Below are 14106 nucleotides of genomic sequence, written 5' to 3' on the forward strand. Positions count from 1 at the left end.
CAGGGTAAATCCAGGCAGGAAATCTAAAAGCAATACAGAGAAAGATTAGGCAGAGTCAAGGAGACGCCATGTAGCTGCTGAAGGAGCTGCTGTGGCCCATACCAGTGGGCCACATCCTTGTGGCAATACATAAATGAATAGAAATGGGTTACTTTAAGATGTAAGAGCTAGCTAGAAATATGCCTAAGCTATTGGCCAAACAGTATTGTAATTAATATAGTTTTGTGTGATTATTCAGGTCTGAGTGGCCAGGAAATAAACAGTCTCTGTTTACAAAATGGCATCAACATGGGGAAAGAATTTCCACATAAAGCCTAAGAAAACTTCTTAAAAAATGGACTTATAGGGGCTGGAGAGATGGTTCAGTGGTTAAGAGCATTGCCTGCTCTTCCAAAGGTCCTGAGTTCAATTCCCAGCAACCACATGGTGGCTCACAACCATCTGTAATGAGGTCTGGTGCCCTCTTCTGGCCTGCAGATGTACACACAGACAGAATATTGTATACATAATAAATAAATAAATATTTTTAAAAAATGGACTTATAGACCCACAAGAACAGCAGTCAACTGGAGCTTCATGGTAGTCACATATTTTCAGATAGACTCTGTTTTCTGGTGGCATGCAGAGGCATGGCTTCTTTAAGAACTGACTTCCTGGCTTGTGCTGGTGGAGCAAATGGCTCTGTCTCTGTTGGGAGGTCCGGCTATGGAGCAATTAAATGAGATCTGTGAGCAGCGTGTTACAAATTGCTTGATGGCAACATAGACCCGCTGTGTCCCTGGAGCTGGGGCAGTGAGCATGGCTCACAGAGCTGGTGCAGAGCTGGCAGTGAACCTCCGCCATGTTGGACTGGGCGGGCCCAAAAGGCAAAGCAGCCTTAGTCCTAGCCATGCTGCTTAGCGTTTGAAGAGGCACTTCTGATAGATACGCAATAAAGACAGATTCGATGAAAAAGACCTCTCTGATGGGCCATAGTGTTAGATAAATGTATGGAGGCTTGGGAAAGAGAAGAAAAAGAGTATAGACAGTTATAAAAATAAATAGGTTTTAAAAATAAAGTCTTTAAAGAGACAGTAACAGTAATATAAAAAAGTACAGACAGTCATAGATTAAAGGAGTAAAGAAAAATAAGCCACATAAAGATGGAATATACACAGAAAGTCTGGATTATGTTTTTTATTATTGAATTTTTTGACTGCAGAGAGATATTTGATTCTAGGGGCTGCTAAGTTAAATCAACATAAAGGTATTTGACTTCAAAATTTGGGTCTAAGGATATGTTGATTTGGAAAAAAGGTTCTGCTTTTGTTTCCACAAAGTATAGAAAGCTGTGGATTCATTGTCAGCTAATATGGTTTGATGAAACAAAGATCCCCATGGAGCAATGGCCCAGAAGGTCCAACATTCATGACAGCTTCAGGACTGCTGTCTGAGAGGGTCTTACTACATAGAATACCCCATGAAAGACCTGATTAACAACACCCCCATCAGCGGGAAGTAGTCTAGGGACAACACCCAAATTCCCCAAATGATTGTTTATAAATGTTTGTTTACATTTAAAGGGGAATATGCTATAGAGATGAATACTTTGCATTGGTATGGATCTTGGTTTATTGATACAAATTTAAGGCCAATTTTTTATATGTATATTTCTGCTCTTGGTTAAGGTATTGTGTTTGTGCAGCACATTTAAAAATGTAATATATAATTAAAATTATGGATTAATAACCATCTATAATAGACAAACTGTAGTCATGTTAGTTAGGTTTTCTAGTTGCACAAAGATATATTTCAGATGGATAGGTATTTATCAACCCTTTTAGAGACCTACAGAACATGGTATTTAAAATGTTTTAAAAACGTAGACTTTTCTCAGCAGTGAGACATGCCTGCTTCTGGCAGCACCAATTACTTCAGAGAGGCTGATGGGCATTGAAGAAACTCATTATGAAATTTGCCTTGTAGGCGGGTGGCTTGGACTTCCCACAGGGCAGAGTTCCCTACCCTCTCTTAAGGAGGGAGGGGAAGGGAGGAGGGTGAGTGGGGGGAGCAGGAGGGGAATGGGAGGAGGGAGAAAGTGTAAATTTTTGAATGGAAAAATAAATTTAAAAAAAAGAAATTTGCCTTCAATGTGACAAGGCTAGCCGTTTGGGCAAGAAACTGCTCTGGCCTGGACTGCTTGATTGTATGCTGTATGAACTGGACATGAAGGACCCACAGAAAAATGACTGATGAATATTCTGAAAGATGGGATTGTCCTTCAGGATTCCTGCTTCACAGAAGAAACTGTGAGACATTCTGCAAGATACAGAAGAAAGTGACTGAAAAACTACCAAGATAGGTGAAACAGTCTTTCAAATTTCCTGCTTCTTGGAAATGTCTGCTAGATTCTATGAACCTATAGGCTGAAGATGGATGCCCTAATGTTACAGAAGAACTTTGGGTGACTATCCAGGAAGCAATGTCTCTGTCAATTCTAGAGTTTTGAAAGTTGCTTACAATGCACTTCCTGTTTATTTAGACAATATTATGTCCTTCTGAGGTCTTTGATGGAGTTGAAGAATAGTTATAGTTTTACTTAGTCATGATAGAAGATAAAGTAGATATAAATACTGTAACTGTAATTCTTGCTTGATACCTGTTTTGTTTTATGTAATTTTACTATGTTAAAATTAAAACCTTCCTTTTTATTTAGACAGAAAAGGGGAGATGATAAGAGATTCTTGTCTATGTGCTGTGACTATGTTATATTACTATTGGTTAATAAAGAAGCTGTTTCAGCCAATGGCTTAGCAGAGCAAAGTCAGGTAGGAAATCTGAAATGACTGCTGAACATTCCAAAAGATGGGATGGTCCTTCAAGGTTCTGTGAGCAGAACAGGATATTGACAGAAAGTAATCATAGAGAGTCAGAGGAAGGCTGGAAGACACACAGAGGAATGAACAGGAAGTAGTAGGGCGGGGCTTTGAGTATGGTGGTCTTTTTTGATTAGGCAGAGCAGAAGGATGCCCTCTTTCTGAGATGCCAGCAAAGAGGGAAGGCCAGCTAGTTGCTCCTCAACCTTTCTGAGCTAGCAGGTTTCCATCTCAGCCTCTGACTCCCAAGTTTTATTGATAAATAGAACAATAGAGATTTGGTGAAAACTGCAATTGATGGCAGTGACAGAAAGTGGACATGGCAGGACATAAAAGCCCCACTGGGTCGCTGCCTGAGAAGCCAGCCAGTAACTATGGAGCAGAACTTTCTGGCTGAACGGTAGTAGATTCAGGTGCAGCCACTGTGCCAATGGGAAAACAACAGTTTACTATGTCACAGTCCTTGTGTTTAGGGCATTGTTGCATATGGACATGGGTATGGGAAAGGGCTTTGGACTTAACACTGAAGAACTACACCCAAGGTTGACCTCTGACTCTGATCTCCAGATACATGTACACACAAACTCACAGAGCAAGAAACAGGCCAGGGTGGAGATGGAGTATGCCCAGCCATGAGCTGCCCTGGGCACAGCCAGGACAACTACACCCTCTGTCTGAGAAAGAGCTTAACTTTAAAGGGCTTGACCCAGGCGGGGGCCAAGAGGTCTGTCTGATGATAGTCTCTGAAATTGGTTTGCTCCCTTGAAATATTCAGTAGGTAGTTAAAACAATGTGTGAAAAGACTTTATAGGAAATGAGGTAGAAAGAAAACCTTAGAGCTTTGGAGACAGCTTGGCAGGAAGAGCACTAGTTCTCCAAATGTGAGGACCAGTGTTCAGATCCCCAGAACCCATGTCAAAGCCTGGTGGGCATGGCAGCCTGCCTGTAACCCATCCCATGACAGGTACAAACAAGGCTTTTCAAAATGAACTGGCTTGCTAGAGTACCCGACTGGTAAACTCTAGATTCAGTGGCAGACCTTGCCTCAGTAAATAATGAAGGGAGTGACTGAGGAAGACACATGACATCAGCCTTAATCCTCAACATGTATGCATGCACACATACACATATACATGCACATCTACACACATAAACATGCATATACACATGTGCACACCACACACATACAAAAATTTTAAAAATCAAACCTTGAGATGCATATGGAAAGTAGTCAGAGGACCCTCCCCCCCGTAACCAACATTGTACACTTTACACAGAGTGATGGGCCAGCCTGCCTCCATCTTAGGCTTGAAAGCTCTCCTAGAGTAAAGACAAACTAGGCTGATTCCTGTTTATGATTAAATCTGTTTCTCAAAGATAGGGCTATGCCCCACCTGTAACCTTCACTACAAATGGCTCTGTACTGCCTGTTCCAGGAAATGGAAACCGTGCCTTTGTTTCAAAGGGCTATTATGACCACCTTGTGATGATTGCCTTGTGACCATCTTGCAAGCATGTCTCTGTTTCAGGTTGTTATGGCCAACTTGTTATGCTATGTTCTGCTCCTGTCACCTCACTTACTTGCCTGCCAAGTCCCGCAATTGAAAAGCCCCTACTCCTGAACTATAAAAATCCTTATCTTGCTGGGTATGGTGGCACAAACCGTTAATCCCAGCACTCAGGAGGCAGAGGCAGGTGGATCTCTGAGTTTGAGGCCAGCCTGCTCTACAGAGTGAGTTCCAGGACAGCCAAGACTACACAGAGAAACCCTGTCTCAAAAAAATTCAAACAAACAAACAAAAAAGAACCAACTCAGTTCAATCCAAGTGTGGCTTGAGATGTCTCAGGGAATTTGATCAATTAAAGATGAAAATTATGAGATATAAATAAGGAAGATATTCTGTAAGGCTTGTGGGCTGATTGAAAGTTGGCCATAAACGAAGTAGAATATCTTAATACAAAAAAATTCTTGGATGTGTTAAGGTAATATTTATAAACAGACTTTTTGGCTTAAAAAATATGAGACAGTTAAATATATTATTCTAACCTACAGAATAATAATTAGAGCTCTAGTTGTTGTTCTTTTGGAGACAAGGCCACACATGCGCAGAAAATACAGTCTCCAAGTGGACTACAAACCCCAGTGGTACAATGGAAAACCACGCACGCGCAGGACACTTCCTCCCAAAATGCCCAGAGCCCTTTAAAAATGGGCGTTCCAACCCGCCCGTCTCTCTCTCTTCTCTCTCTCTCTCCCCTCCCTTTTTCCCTTCCGTCTCTTCACTCCCGCTCCGTGTATGTTACCCTCCCCCATTAAAGTTTACCCACGTGGGACCCCGCGTGTCTCGTCTCTCCTTCCCCAACCCCGCGCGTCTCGTGTCTCCCCCTCCCGAATAACACCCCCACATAAAAAAATAATAACACTAGTAATACTGAGTATTATTTTCACACCCCAAAGCACCCTCAGGATTGTTTTTTAGAAAACTCGTCAAACTATTAATGAGATGGCTCAATTGGTAAAGCACTTACTACAAAAGCATGAGGGCCTAGATTCAACCCCAGCATTCACATAAGAAGCTGGTGTTTTGGTGCATGCTTTTAATCCCAGCACAGGGGAGGCAGAAGCAGTCAGATTCCTGGGGTCTACTGGCCGGGTAGGCTAGTTTAACTGCTGAACCCCAGGTGACAGTGAGAGACCCTGTCTCCAAACACTGGGCAGCTGGTTTCTGGGGAACATCCCAGGTTGACCTCTGGTCTTGACACGAATGGCTGTACACGTACTATCCAGACATCCACAATTTGCTGGGTGTGCCTTCCAGTATGTATTTCTTGCTTAACTCTAATCTTGTCAATACCCCACTTCTTGCAAGCTTCACAAGGTCACTTGACTTTTGGAATGCAGGGGTCATTAGCAGCAAATTCCAGACCTTCCCTGCCTTGTTTTTCTCACTAAGCTTGGCTCTTCTTCCAGCATACTGCGCAAATACTTATTCTGCTCTGACAGAGAAATCAGGACCAGATGACCAGACCGTCTCTATCTTAGCTCCGAAAGATCCGCGACACGTGAACGGGATGACAAAATCGCTGGGCGGCTTCTCCACTGCCGGGACTACAGGCATAGCTCAGAGTCGAGAAAAGCTCCGCCGGGTGCGGAGCACAGGCGAGACTGTAAGCCCCGCCCACCAAGCCCCGCCCCGACCATAACGCCCCACCTCCGAAGGCCGTAGACCGGCGTGCTTTGCGCCTGCCGGGTCCGGCGCGGGAGTCTCGCTTTCCAAGGCTTCTGCAGAGGTGAGCGCTGGCGGGTAGCACTGAGAGGGACGTTCTCCTGCTTCCGGGTGCTGTCGGGTTCCGGCTGTAGGAAGCCTGTGGGTCAGGGCCGAGGGGTGTGGGGGACCCTTCTAAAGCCAGAATCCTCCATCCGCTGCTGGGCCAGCCGCGGAGCTCACAGACTGACCCCGGCTAGCTGGAGCTGTCTGCAGGACCCCGCCTTAATTAGCCTCAGTTTCCTCTGGGAAAGAGTGACTTAAATGGTGTGACACAGAACCCTGCCTTCTGTTTGCAGCAGTACATTGCTTACCAAACGCTCTGTGTGGATAGGAATACAATGACGTTTTATCCAAAGAGAAATAGAATGATAATTAGTGGCATAGTTTAGTCACAGGAAATAAAGTGCCCAGAATGTTCAAAAGTGCGCCTGTGAGACCCTGTCCCAAAAGAAAAAAAAAAAACCAGCAAAACAGTATTGACTATGTATGATAGTAAGTCAGGTTGATGGACCATTTTGGTCTATTTGTGTACATGCAAGAATACAGCTTTTTTTTTAAGTGAAACACCTGCTGTGGTTCCCAAGCAGCCTGTGATCAAATATTGAGCCTGTACTATCAGTGGCTAACATGCCGCACAAAGTACTACACAATGCATGTCCTGACTGACAGGAGTTTATTTTCCTTTAATTCGAGATGCTGAAGGTCCAAGACAATAAACCTGGCCCAAGGACACTTATTTTCACAGCTGGAAATCAACCGTTGTGGTATAGGTTCCGGTGTTGAGTCCACCAGCTGCAAATCAAATGTGTTTGAGGGAAGTTTCCATCGGTACTGAGCATGGCTTTATTCCCCTAAGCAATGCACCACCACAACAACACATATAGCATTTGCATTGTAATAGGTACCGTAAGTGATGTAGAGTTGACATCGAATATAGGTAATGGCCTGCCTGTTAATCCCAGCTCTTGGAAGGCAGAGATGGGAGGACGGATCTCTCTGAGTTTGAGGCCAGCCAGATCTACAGAGGGAGTTCCAGGACAGACTCCAGAGCTACAGTGTGACACGAAGGGGCCTGGCTTGTTCGTTGTTTGTTTCCTCCTGTACCCCACAACTGTTTAGCCCCAAAGAAAGTCACACATAGGTCTCCATAAATTATACGCTGATTGGCCCATTAGCTCTAGCCTCTCACTACAGAGAAACCCTGTCTCAAAAAACTAAAAGGAGGGGCTGGAGAGATGGCTCAGTGGTTAAGAGCACTGCCTGCTCTTCCAGGGGTCCTGAGTTCGATTCCCAGCAACCACATGGTGGCTCACAACCATCTGTGGTGGGGTCTGGTGCCCTCTTCTGGCCTGCGGGCATGCAAGCAGACAGAATACTGTATAAATAATAAATAAATAAATATTTTTAAAAAACTAAAAGGAAATAGATATATATAATAAGTTACATATATATGTAATTTACAAATACTAAACTGTTTTTGTGAGAGATGAGCATCTAAAGATCTTGGAGTCTGAGGGGCCTTGAATCTAATCCCCTAAGGATATGCATATGTAGTGTGTGTTTATGTATATTTTTTTAAAAAATTCTTTATTTCTTAGTATTACAGGTATTTCCTAGTACAGTTAGCCTTCCATGTCCATGGATGTATATTCAATCAGCCATGGATTAAAAACATACGAGACAGACTGTGCCCACTGAGCTTGCGGACATTTAGTTCAGAGTCTAACTCTATATGTAGTATTATGTTGTATTTGGTATTATAAGTAGTATTGAGATAATCTAAAGTATATGAGAGATGTGCGCAGGCTGTACGCAGCCCCATATGCTGTATATGTTATGCTCTCAGAACTGTATCTAGCATATAGTTGTGAATTTACATAACGGTTCATTCTTAGTTAGAGATGCACCGTGGGCCGAGTGCCGGGTAGAGTGAGGCTGTGGAGTGGTTAGTGCTGTGTCCAGCCATGGCGATAAAACTAATACAGCCTTTACCAGACACCACAAGACCCTGAAATGTTTTCTGTTTGTTACCACAGCCACCGCGGCCGCTGTCACACACCTGCCTGGCAGATGGAGAACTGATGCCGTGAAGCCCCCAGGTGGTCTGGCTCTGGAGCCCAGACTCTAAGAACCCTGTGGCCCCAGAGGCTGCTCAGTCTGTAACCTGATAGAATCACCAGGCGGCTGACTTCTCTTATTTTTGGCTACATTATCTACAGAGGCAGTACTCATGGCTGGTCCTCTGTGGAGGGCCGCGGCCTTTATACAGAGACACAGGTCGGGCCTGTTGGTGGGTTCCTGTGCGGGCCTGTTTGGGGTTCAAATCTCATTTCACCTCTTCTCAGATCCCATAGTCCGGTGGCTCTACCAGTACTGGCCTCAGGGCCAGCCGGCTCCTCTTTCCCCTCAGCTCCAGAGCCTCTTCCAGGAGGTGCTACAGGACATGGGTGTCCCCTCGGGTCACTGCTTCAAGCCTTTCACTGCCTTCACTTTCCAGCCCGTGAGCGCTGGCTTCCCAAGATTTCCTACTGGGGCCATGGTGGGAATCCCTGCCACCTTCCTGGATGGCTGTGTGACCGCCATCGACCATACTGTGATCATACATGGACAAAGAGTGGATTGGCAGAGCCCAGCAGGCACCAGGCTGAGAGACGCACTGACCCTGTCTCATAATGCTCAGAAGTTTGCCTTAGCCAAAGAGGTGGTATACCTGGAGAGCAATGCAGCTGCCCTGCAGAGCCTGCCAGCCCCGACTTGCCTTGCAGGAACCTGGGTACTAAGTGTGGGTGTCAAGCATGCCCTGGGGCTCTATAGAGGCCCCATGAGCCTTCGAGCTGCCTTCAGCTTGGTGGCAATAGTGGCAAGCTTTGTGGCCTACACCTTTTCCAAGGACTCCCTCACTGTCGCCCTGGAAGGCTGGCTGGACCGCCGCACAGCCTCTCTGTCTGCAGCCTACGCCCAGGGTGGAGTGGAATTCTATGAGAAGATCCTGTCGGGCAACCTGGCCCTCCGAAGTCTCTTGGGCAGACAAGGGGAGAAGCTGTACACACCAAGTGGAAACATCGTTCCCAGACACTGGTTTCGCATTAAACATTTACCCTACACCACCCGCCGGGACTGTCTACTACAGATGTGGAGGGGGACACTCAACCCAGGGCGCTCCTGAGAAGCCAGTCAACAGGGCACCCCTGGTTCACATAGGCACCACCCTGTGATGAATTCTGGGGGAGTCTCTTGATATGGTCGCCTCCACAGCCCAAGGTCAGAACAGTGACCATCTTTGGAGTTAAAGAGCTCAATTCTGCCTTCACCATGAATGAACGTGGTGTCTGTGGGGTGAGTCCCTAAATGAATCTGAGCCATGTTTACCTCAACTGGGAAGTGGGAAGTGTTGGATTGCATGAGATTGTGGACCTGAGGGGCTGGTGGCAGAGAGAGAGAGCAGCGTAAATAAATGGGGTGCTCATCCTTCTCGGTCTCTGAATTCCATGGAAGTCGCCCATGAGTGTCCACCAGAGATGCTTCTGGTCTATCAACTGTCTCCCACAGTGAAGAACCACCCCACTCTACTTGATGTCAGATAACTAACTTATTCCTCACGTTTAACCCTTGGACAGGAGACCCCTGCAGGGCGGGATGAGAGCTGCGGTCAGGGAGCCAGGCCTAAGTTCCCCATTTATGTTACCTTCTCCCTGGAAATCGCATCTTCCCTGGGGCATTCCTGAAGGCTGTGGGCCTAGGACCAGTATAACTCTGGGAAAGGGATTAGTCCACACTGAGGGAAGGGCACTGTGGCAGCTTGTGTTCCTTGTAGAACACCTAAAAGGAAGGTGGACCAGTCCAGACTGGAGTGACAGCGTGGGATACCACTAGCTTCTGCCCAGTCTTTGTATGTGATCGAGGGCTCAGTGTGCTGGCAGCCGCAGGTCCTTCCCCTGGGTGTGGTGGGCTGAGCACATCTTACAGGTCCCTAGCACCTAGGACAGCATCCAACATGGGCCTGATAATTGGATGTTGTTTCCTTTTCTGTTGATGTGGTAAAGACACTCCTGATCAAGAGCAACTCCAGGAGAGTTTACTTGACTACACTTCCAAGTCATCCATCTTTGAGGGAATTCAGAGCAGGAACTCAAGGCAGGAGCCGTAGAAGAAGGCGCCCCTCCATTATCTTCAGGAAGAATTTATACCTGGTCTTGCACAGTGAGCTCTGGAGGGCATAAGTAACTATGGCTTTGGTCTCAGTGTTTCCAAGGGTGGTCTCAAACTCATGGGTTCAAGTGGTCTTGCCACCCAGCCCCTCTGAGTAGCTGGCACTGCAGGTGCCTAAGAACCAGACCCGTGCAGAGAGTGGGGCTGCGCACCTGTGATCCCAGCATTTGGGAGGTCTGGGCAGGAGGATTACTAGTTTGAGGCCAGGCTGCGCTACATAGTAAAACCCTGTCTTAGGATAGTAAGACCCTGGGCATGGTGGCTCCCACCTGTGATCCCCAGCCCTTGGCAGATTGAAGCAGAGGGGTTAGAGGCTAGCCTGGGTTACATAGTGATGAGTTCCAGACAAGACTGAGCTAGGCTGCGACCCTGTCTCAAAAGGCAAGACTAGCCCCCCGCCCTCCCCTGGCTTCCTGTTGTACCTTCCTCCAAGATACCTTCCATGAGGTCCCACCAGACATGAGCAGAAGCAGGTGATGTTTTCCTGAAACTCCAGAATGATGAGCTAAATAAAAACATTTTTAAAAATCCAGCCTTCTGGGGGCTGGAGAGATGGCTCAGAGGTTAAGAGCATTACCTGCTCTTCCAAAGATCCTGAGTTCAATTCCCAGCAACCACATGGTGGCTCACAACCATCTGTAATGAGGTCTGGTGTCCTCTTCTGGCCAGCAGGCATGCACACAGACAGAATATTGTATACATAATAAATAAATAAATATTTTTTTAAAAAGCCAGCCTTCTGTATCTTTTTGTAACAGCAGAAAAATTCAATACAGGAAGGTAGCCCCAGTGTGGGGGAGAGCTAGTCCCGAGACAGATCCTTTTTCTCTCTCCTGCTTCTGGGGAAAATCTTTGCTTCTACTGTCCCACACGCTTTACAAGGCACCTTGCCCCCAGAGTCTTAGCTCGTGTGTGTGTGTGTGTGTGTGTGTGTGTGTGTGTGTGTGTGTTTCACAGTCAAATAAACACAGTCGGAGCTAGGATACAGGGAACAGATGGTGGTATATTATTTGTGTTTTAATAAATAAAGCTTGCCTGAAGATCAGAGGACAAAGCAGCTGTACTAGTCATCCATACGGGCCAGGGAGTAGTGGCACACACCTTTAATCCCAGGACCCAGGAGACAGAGGCAGGTGGGAAACAGAGGCAGACTGATCTCTGTGAGTTCAAAGCCACCTTGGGCTACACAAGATTGAATCTGTCTAAAAGAGAAACAGAGCTCACACAAAGGTGATCCCAGTTCCAGCACTTGGGGTCACACACCTTTAATCCCAGCACTAGCGTGGTGGAGACAGGACTGAGATGGCCAGGCAGAGAGAGGAATATAGAGGGGAAGGGACAGGAACTCGTGTGGAGACAGGATATCGCCCCTTTGGTCTGAAGATTTGGTAGAGGTAAAAGGTGTCTCGAGTGGGTGGCTGCTTTGCTCTTCTGATCTCCAGGTTGAACCCCAATATCTGTCTCTGGGTTTTTGTTACTCATGCTACAGACAGCTCTGAGAGGTATGGATGGTATGGCATGGCTCTGCCCATGCCTGATTCTAGCGGGCCCTCCTGTTTCTTCTCCATTGTCCACTTTTCAGGGCCTTCCAGCCATGTCTGAAGCTGGGCCTTTGTACAGAAGCCATTCTGTAGCATGGACATCCTGGAGCGGCGATGCAATGGGCTTTAGAAGATTGGTTCCCTAGATCTCAAGGGCTGTTGCAGGGTGCACATACCAGGCTGTTCAGGACTTGGGCCATCTTAGCAAATCCTTGAGACCGTCCTTTCCATCGAACTCAGTGCTGCCCCATGCAGCTCTACCTCAGATCCTTCCAAAGGCTATCCTGGTGATTTGGGGGCAGGGGGCAGGGGAGGTTGGATGAGGTCTCGATTTGTACCTCTGACTGGCCTTGAACTAAAAGAGTTCCTCCTAAGTATTGAGGTTAAAGGTGTTTACCACCACCCTGGCAATTCTTTAGGTTGCCGTTGTTAGATTGGGATTGGTGGGGGTGATGTGGAAATAAAGCCGGCCAGCATCTCCAGAAGCAGAATTGTAACTTTAATCAGAATGACTGGAGAGCCACAGTCCCTGAGGAAGTGGGGGACTGTGCATGACATGGGGGCACTGAGACTTCACAGGAGGGAAAGGGGACTTGGGAAGATTCCACCTGCAGGTCAGTTCCCGTGCCGTTTTAAATTGGCAGCTACCATCAAAGAGGCATGTCGATCCTCTTATCAAAAGTGTCCTGAAACCTGAAGGCCCACGGGTGTCATGAGTCAAGTGGCCTTTCCTGTCCAGAGCTTCCCAGTCCACTTGAAGCTTTTAGGTCATTAACCCTCCAGCCATTGGCTGGAAAATTCCTTGGCAGCCACAAAGAGTAAAGCACCCACACAATCCTCTAGGAGGGGATGATGCCTGAGAAATGCACATTAAAGTGAGAGCTAGGGGGTGCAGAGACCAGAGAAAATGGCTCGTGCACAGGCATGAGGACTGAGTCTGAATCCCTACCGCCCATGTCTACAGCTGAGCATGGCTGTATGTGCACGTAGCCCCGCGCGTGATGAGGGAAGCAGAAGGATCACTGAGACTTGTTGGCTGCCAGTAGAGCCCCAGGTCCAGTGAGAGCCTGGCTCAGGACAGTGAAGCAGAAAGCTGGAGAGGTGGCTAGGCAGTTAAGTATGTGTATCGCTCTTTCAGAAGAGCTGGCTTCCTACGCTGGGCAGCTGACAACCACAACTAACTTCAGCTTCAAAGCATCCATCACCCTCTTCTGGCCTCCGGAGGTATTGCATTCACACATACACAACACACACACAAAACAAACACCACTAAAAATGAAAATTAAAGAACAAAGTGGAGAGTGGTAGATCAGGACATCTGACATCTTCCTCTGGCCTCAGTGCGCACACATGGGTGTGTACCGCGCATGCACGCACAGAGTGAGAGATGGCCTTTTACAACAGTTACCCTAATCCTATAAATCCTATAGCAGTAAAGAATGGTCAGTGTTCCTGAGCTGTGATAAAATTGATACAAGCAAATACTCTTGGTGACTACTGACTCTTTGACCCAGTAACTGCAAACACTGGAATTTGTGCTAGGAATATAGCACACAGGCATAAGTAGTAGATGTCTGAACATAAATAAGAACATGCATATGCTGTAAGTAGTTTTAAAAATAGAAGTCATAGGAATGTTGAATAGCAATTACTTAGGAAACCATGAACGTTGTTTAGGTACAAATGGTATTCAAAAGGCTGAGGATGTGGCTCAGTTGGCAGGGTGGTTGCCTAGCAGCACAAAGACCTGAGTTTGATTCTCAGTACCAGGCATGGCGATGCAAATCCCAGCACTCAGGAAGTAGAGATAGATAGACCATCGGTTCACGGCTATCCGTGGTAGAGATAGACCATCGGTTCACGGCTATCCGTGGTAGAGATAGACCATCGGTTCACGGCTATCCGTGGTAGAGATAGACCATCGGTTCACGGCTATCCGTGGCTATAAGAATTTGAGACTGGCCTGGAATACATGAAACCCATCTCAAGAAAAGAAACTAATCATGAGAACTAGTAGGAATATGCCAGAATATTAGTTACTCTCTCTCTCTCTCTCTCTCTCTCTCTCATACACACACACACACACATATTGATAGTCAAAAGGAATTTAAAAAAAAACAAACACAAGACTTGTGTATGACAGCCACAATAATGAAGACATGTAACACCTGGGGAAAACTCGTGTGTGTGTGTGTGTGTGTGTGTGTGTGTGTGTGTATGTGAAATCATATT

The 14106-nt window shown here is 46.5% G+C and overlaps 1 protein-coding gene across 1 annotated transcript; it reads left to right on the top strand.

Moving 5' to 3' along the window:
* The first annotated feature begins 6105 nt into the window (after positions 1-6105).
* Tmem177 (transmembrane protein 177) lies at positions 6106-11007 on the top strand. Its single transcript, XM_057770139.1, has 2 exons — positions 6106-6146; positions 8161-11007. Exon 2 carries the CDS (start codon positions 8355-8357, stop codon positions 9288-9290), a length of 936 nt encoding a protein of 311 aa, XP_057626122.1. The 5' UTR covers positions 6106-6146; positions 8161-8354; the 3' UTR covers positions 9291-11007.
* The last annotated feature ends 3099 nt before the right edge of the window (positions 11008-14106 follow it).

This window comes from Chionomys nivalis, chromosome 5, assembly GCF_950005125.1.
Source record: "Chionomys nivalis chromosome 5, mChiNiv1.1, whole genome shotgun sequence".
Classification (NCBI taxonomy): domain Eukaryota; kingdom Metazoa; phylum Chordata; class Mammalia; order Rodentia; family Cricetidae; genus Chionomys; species Chionomys nivalis.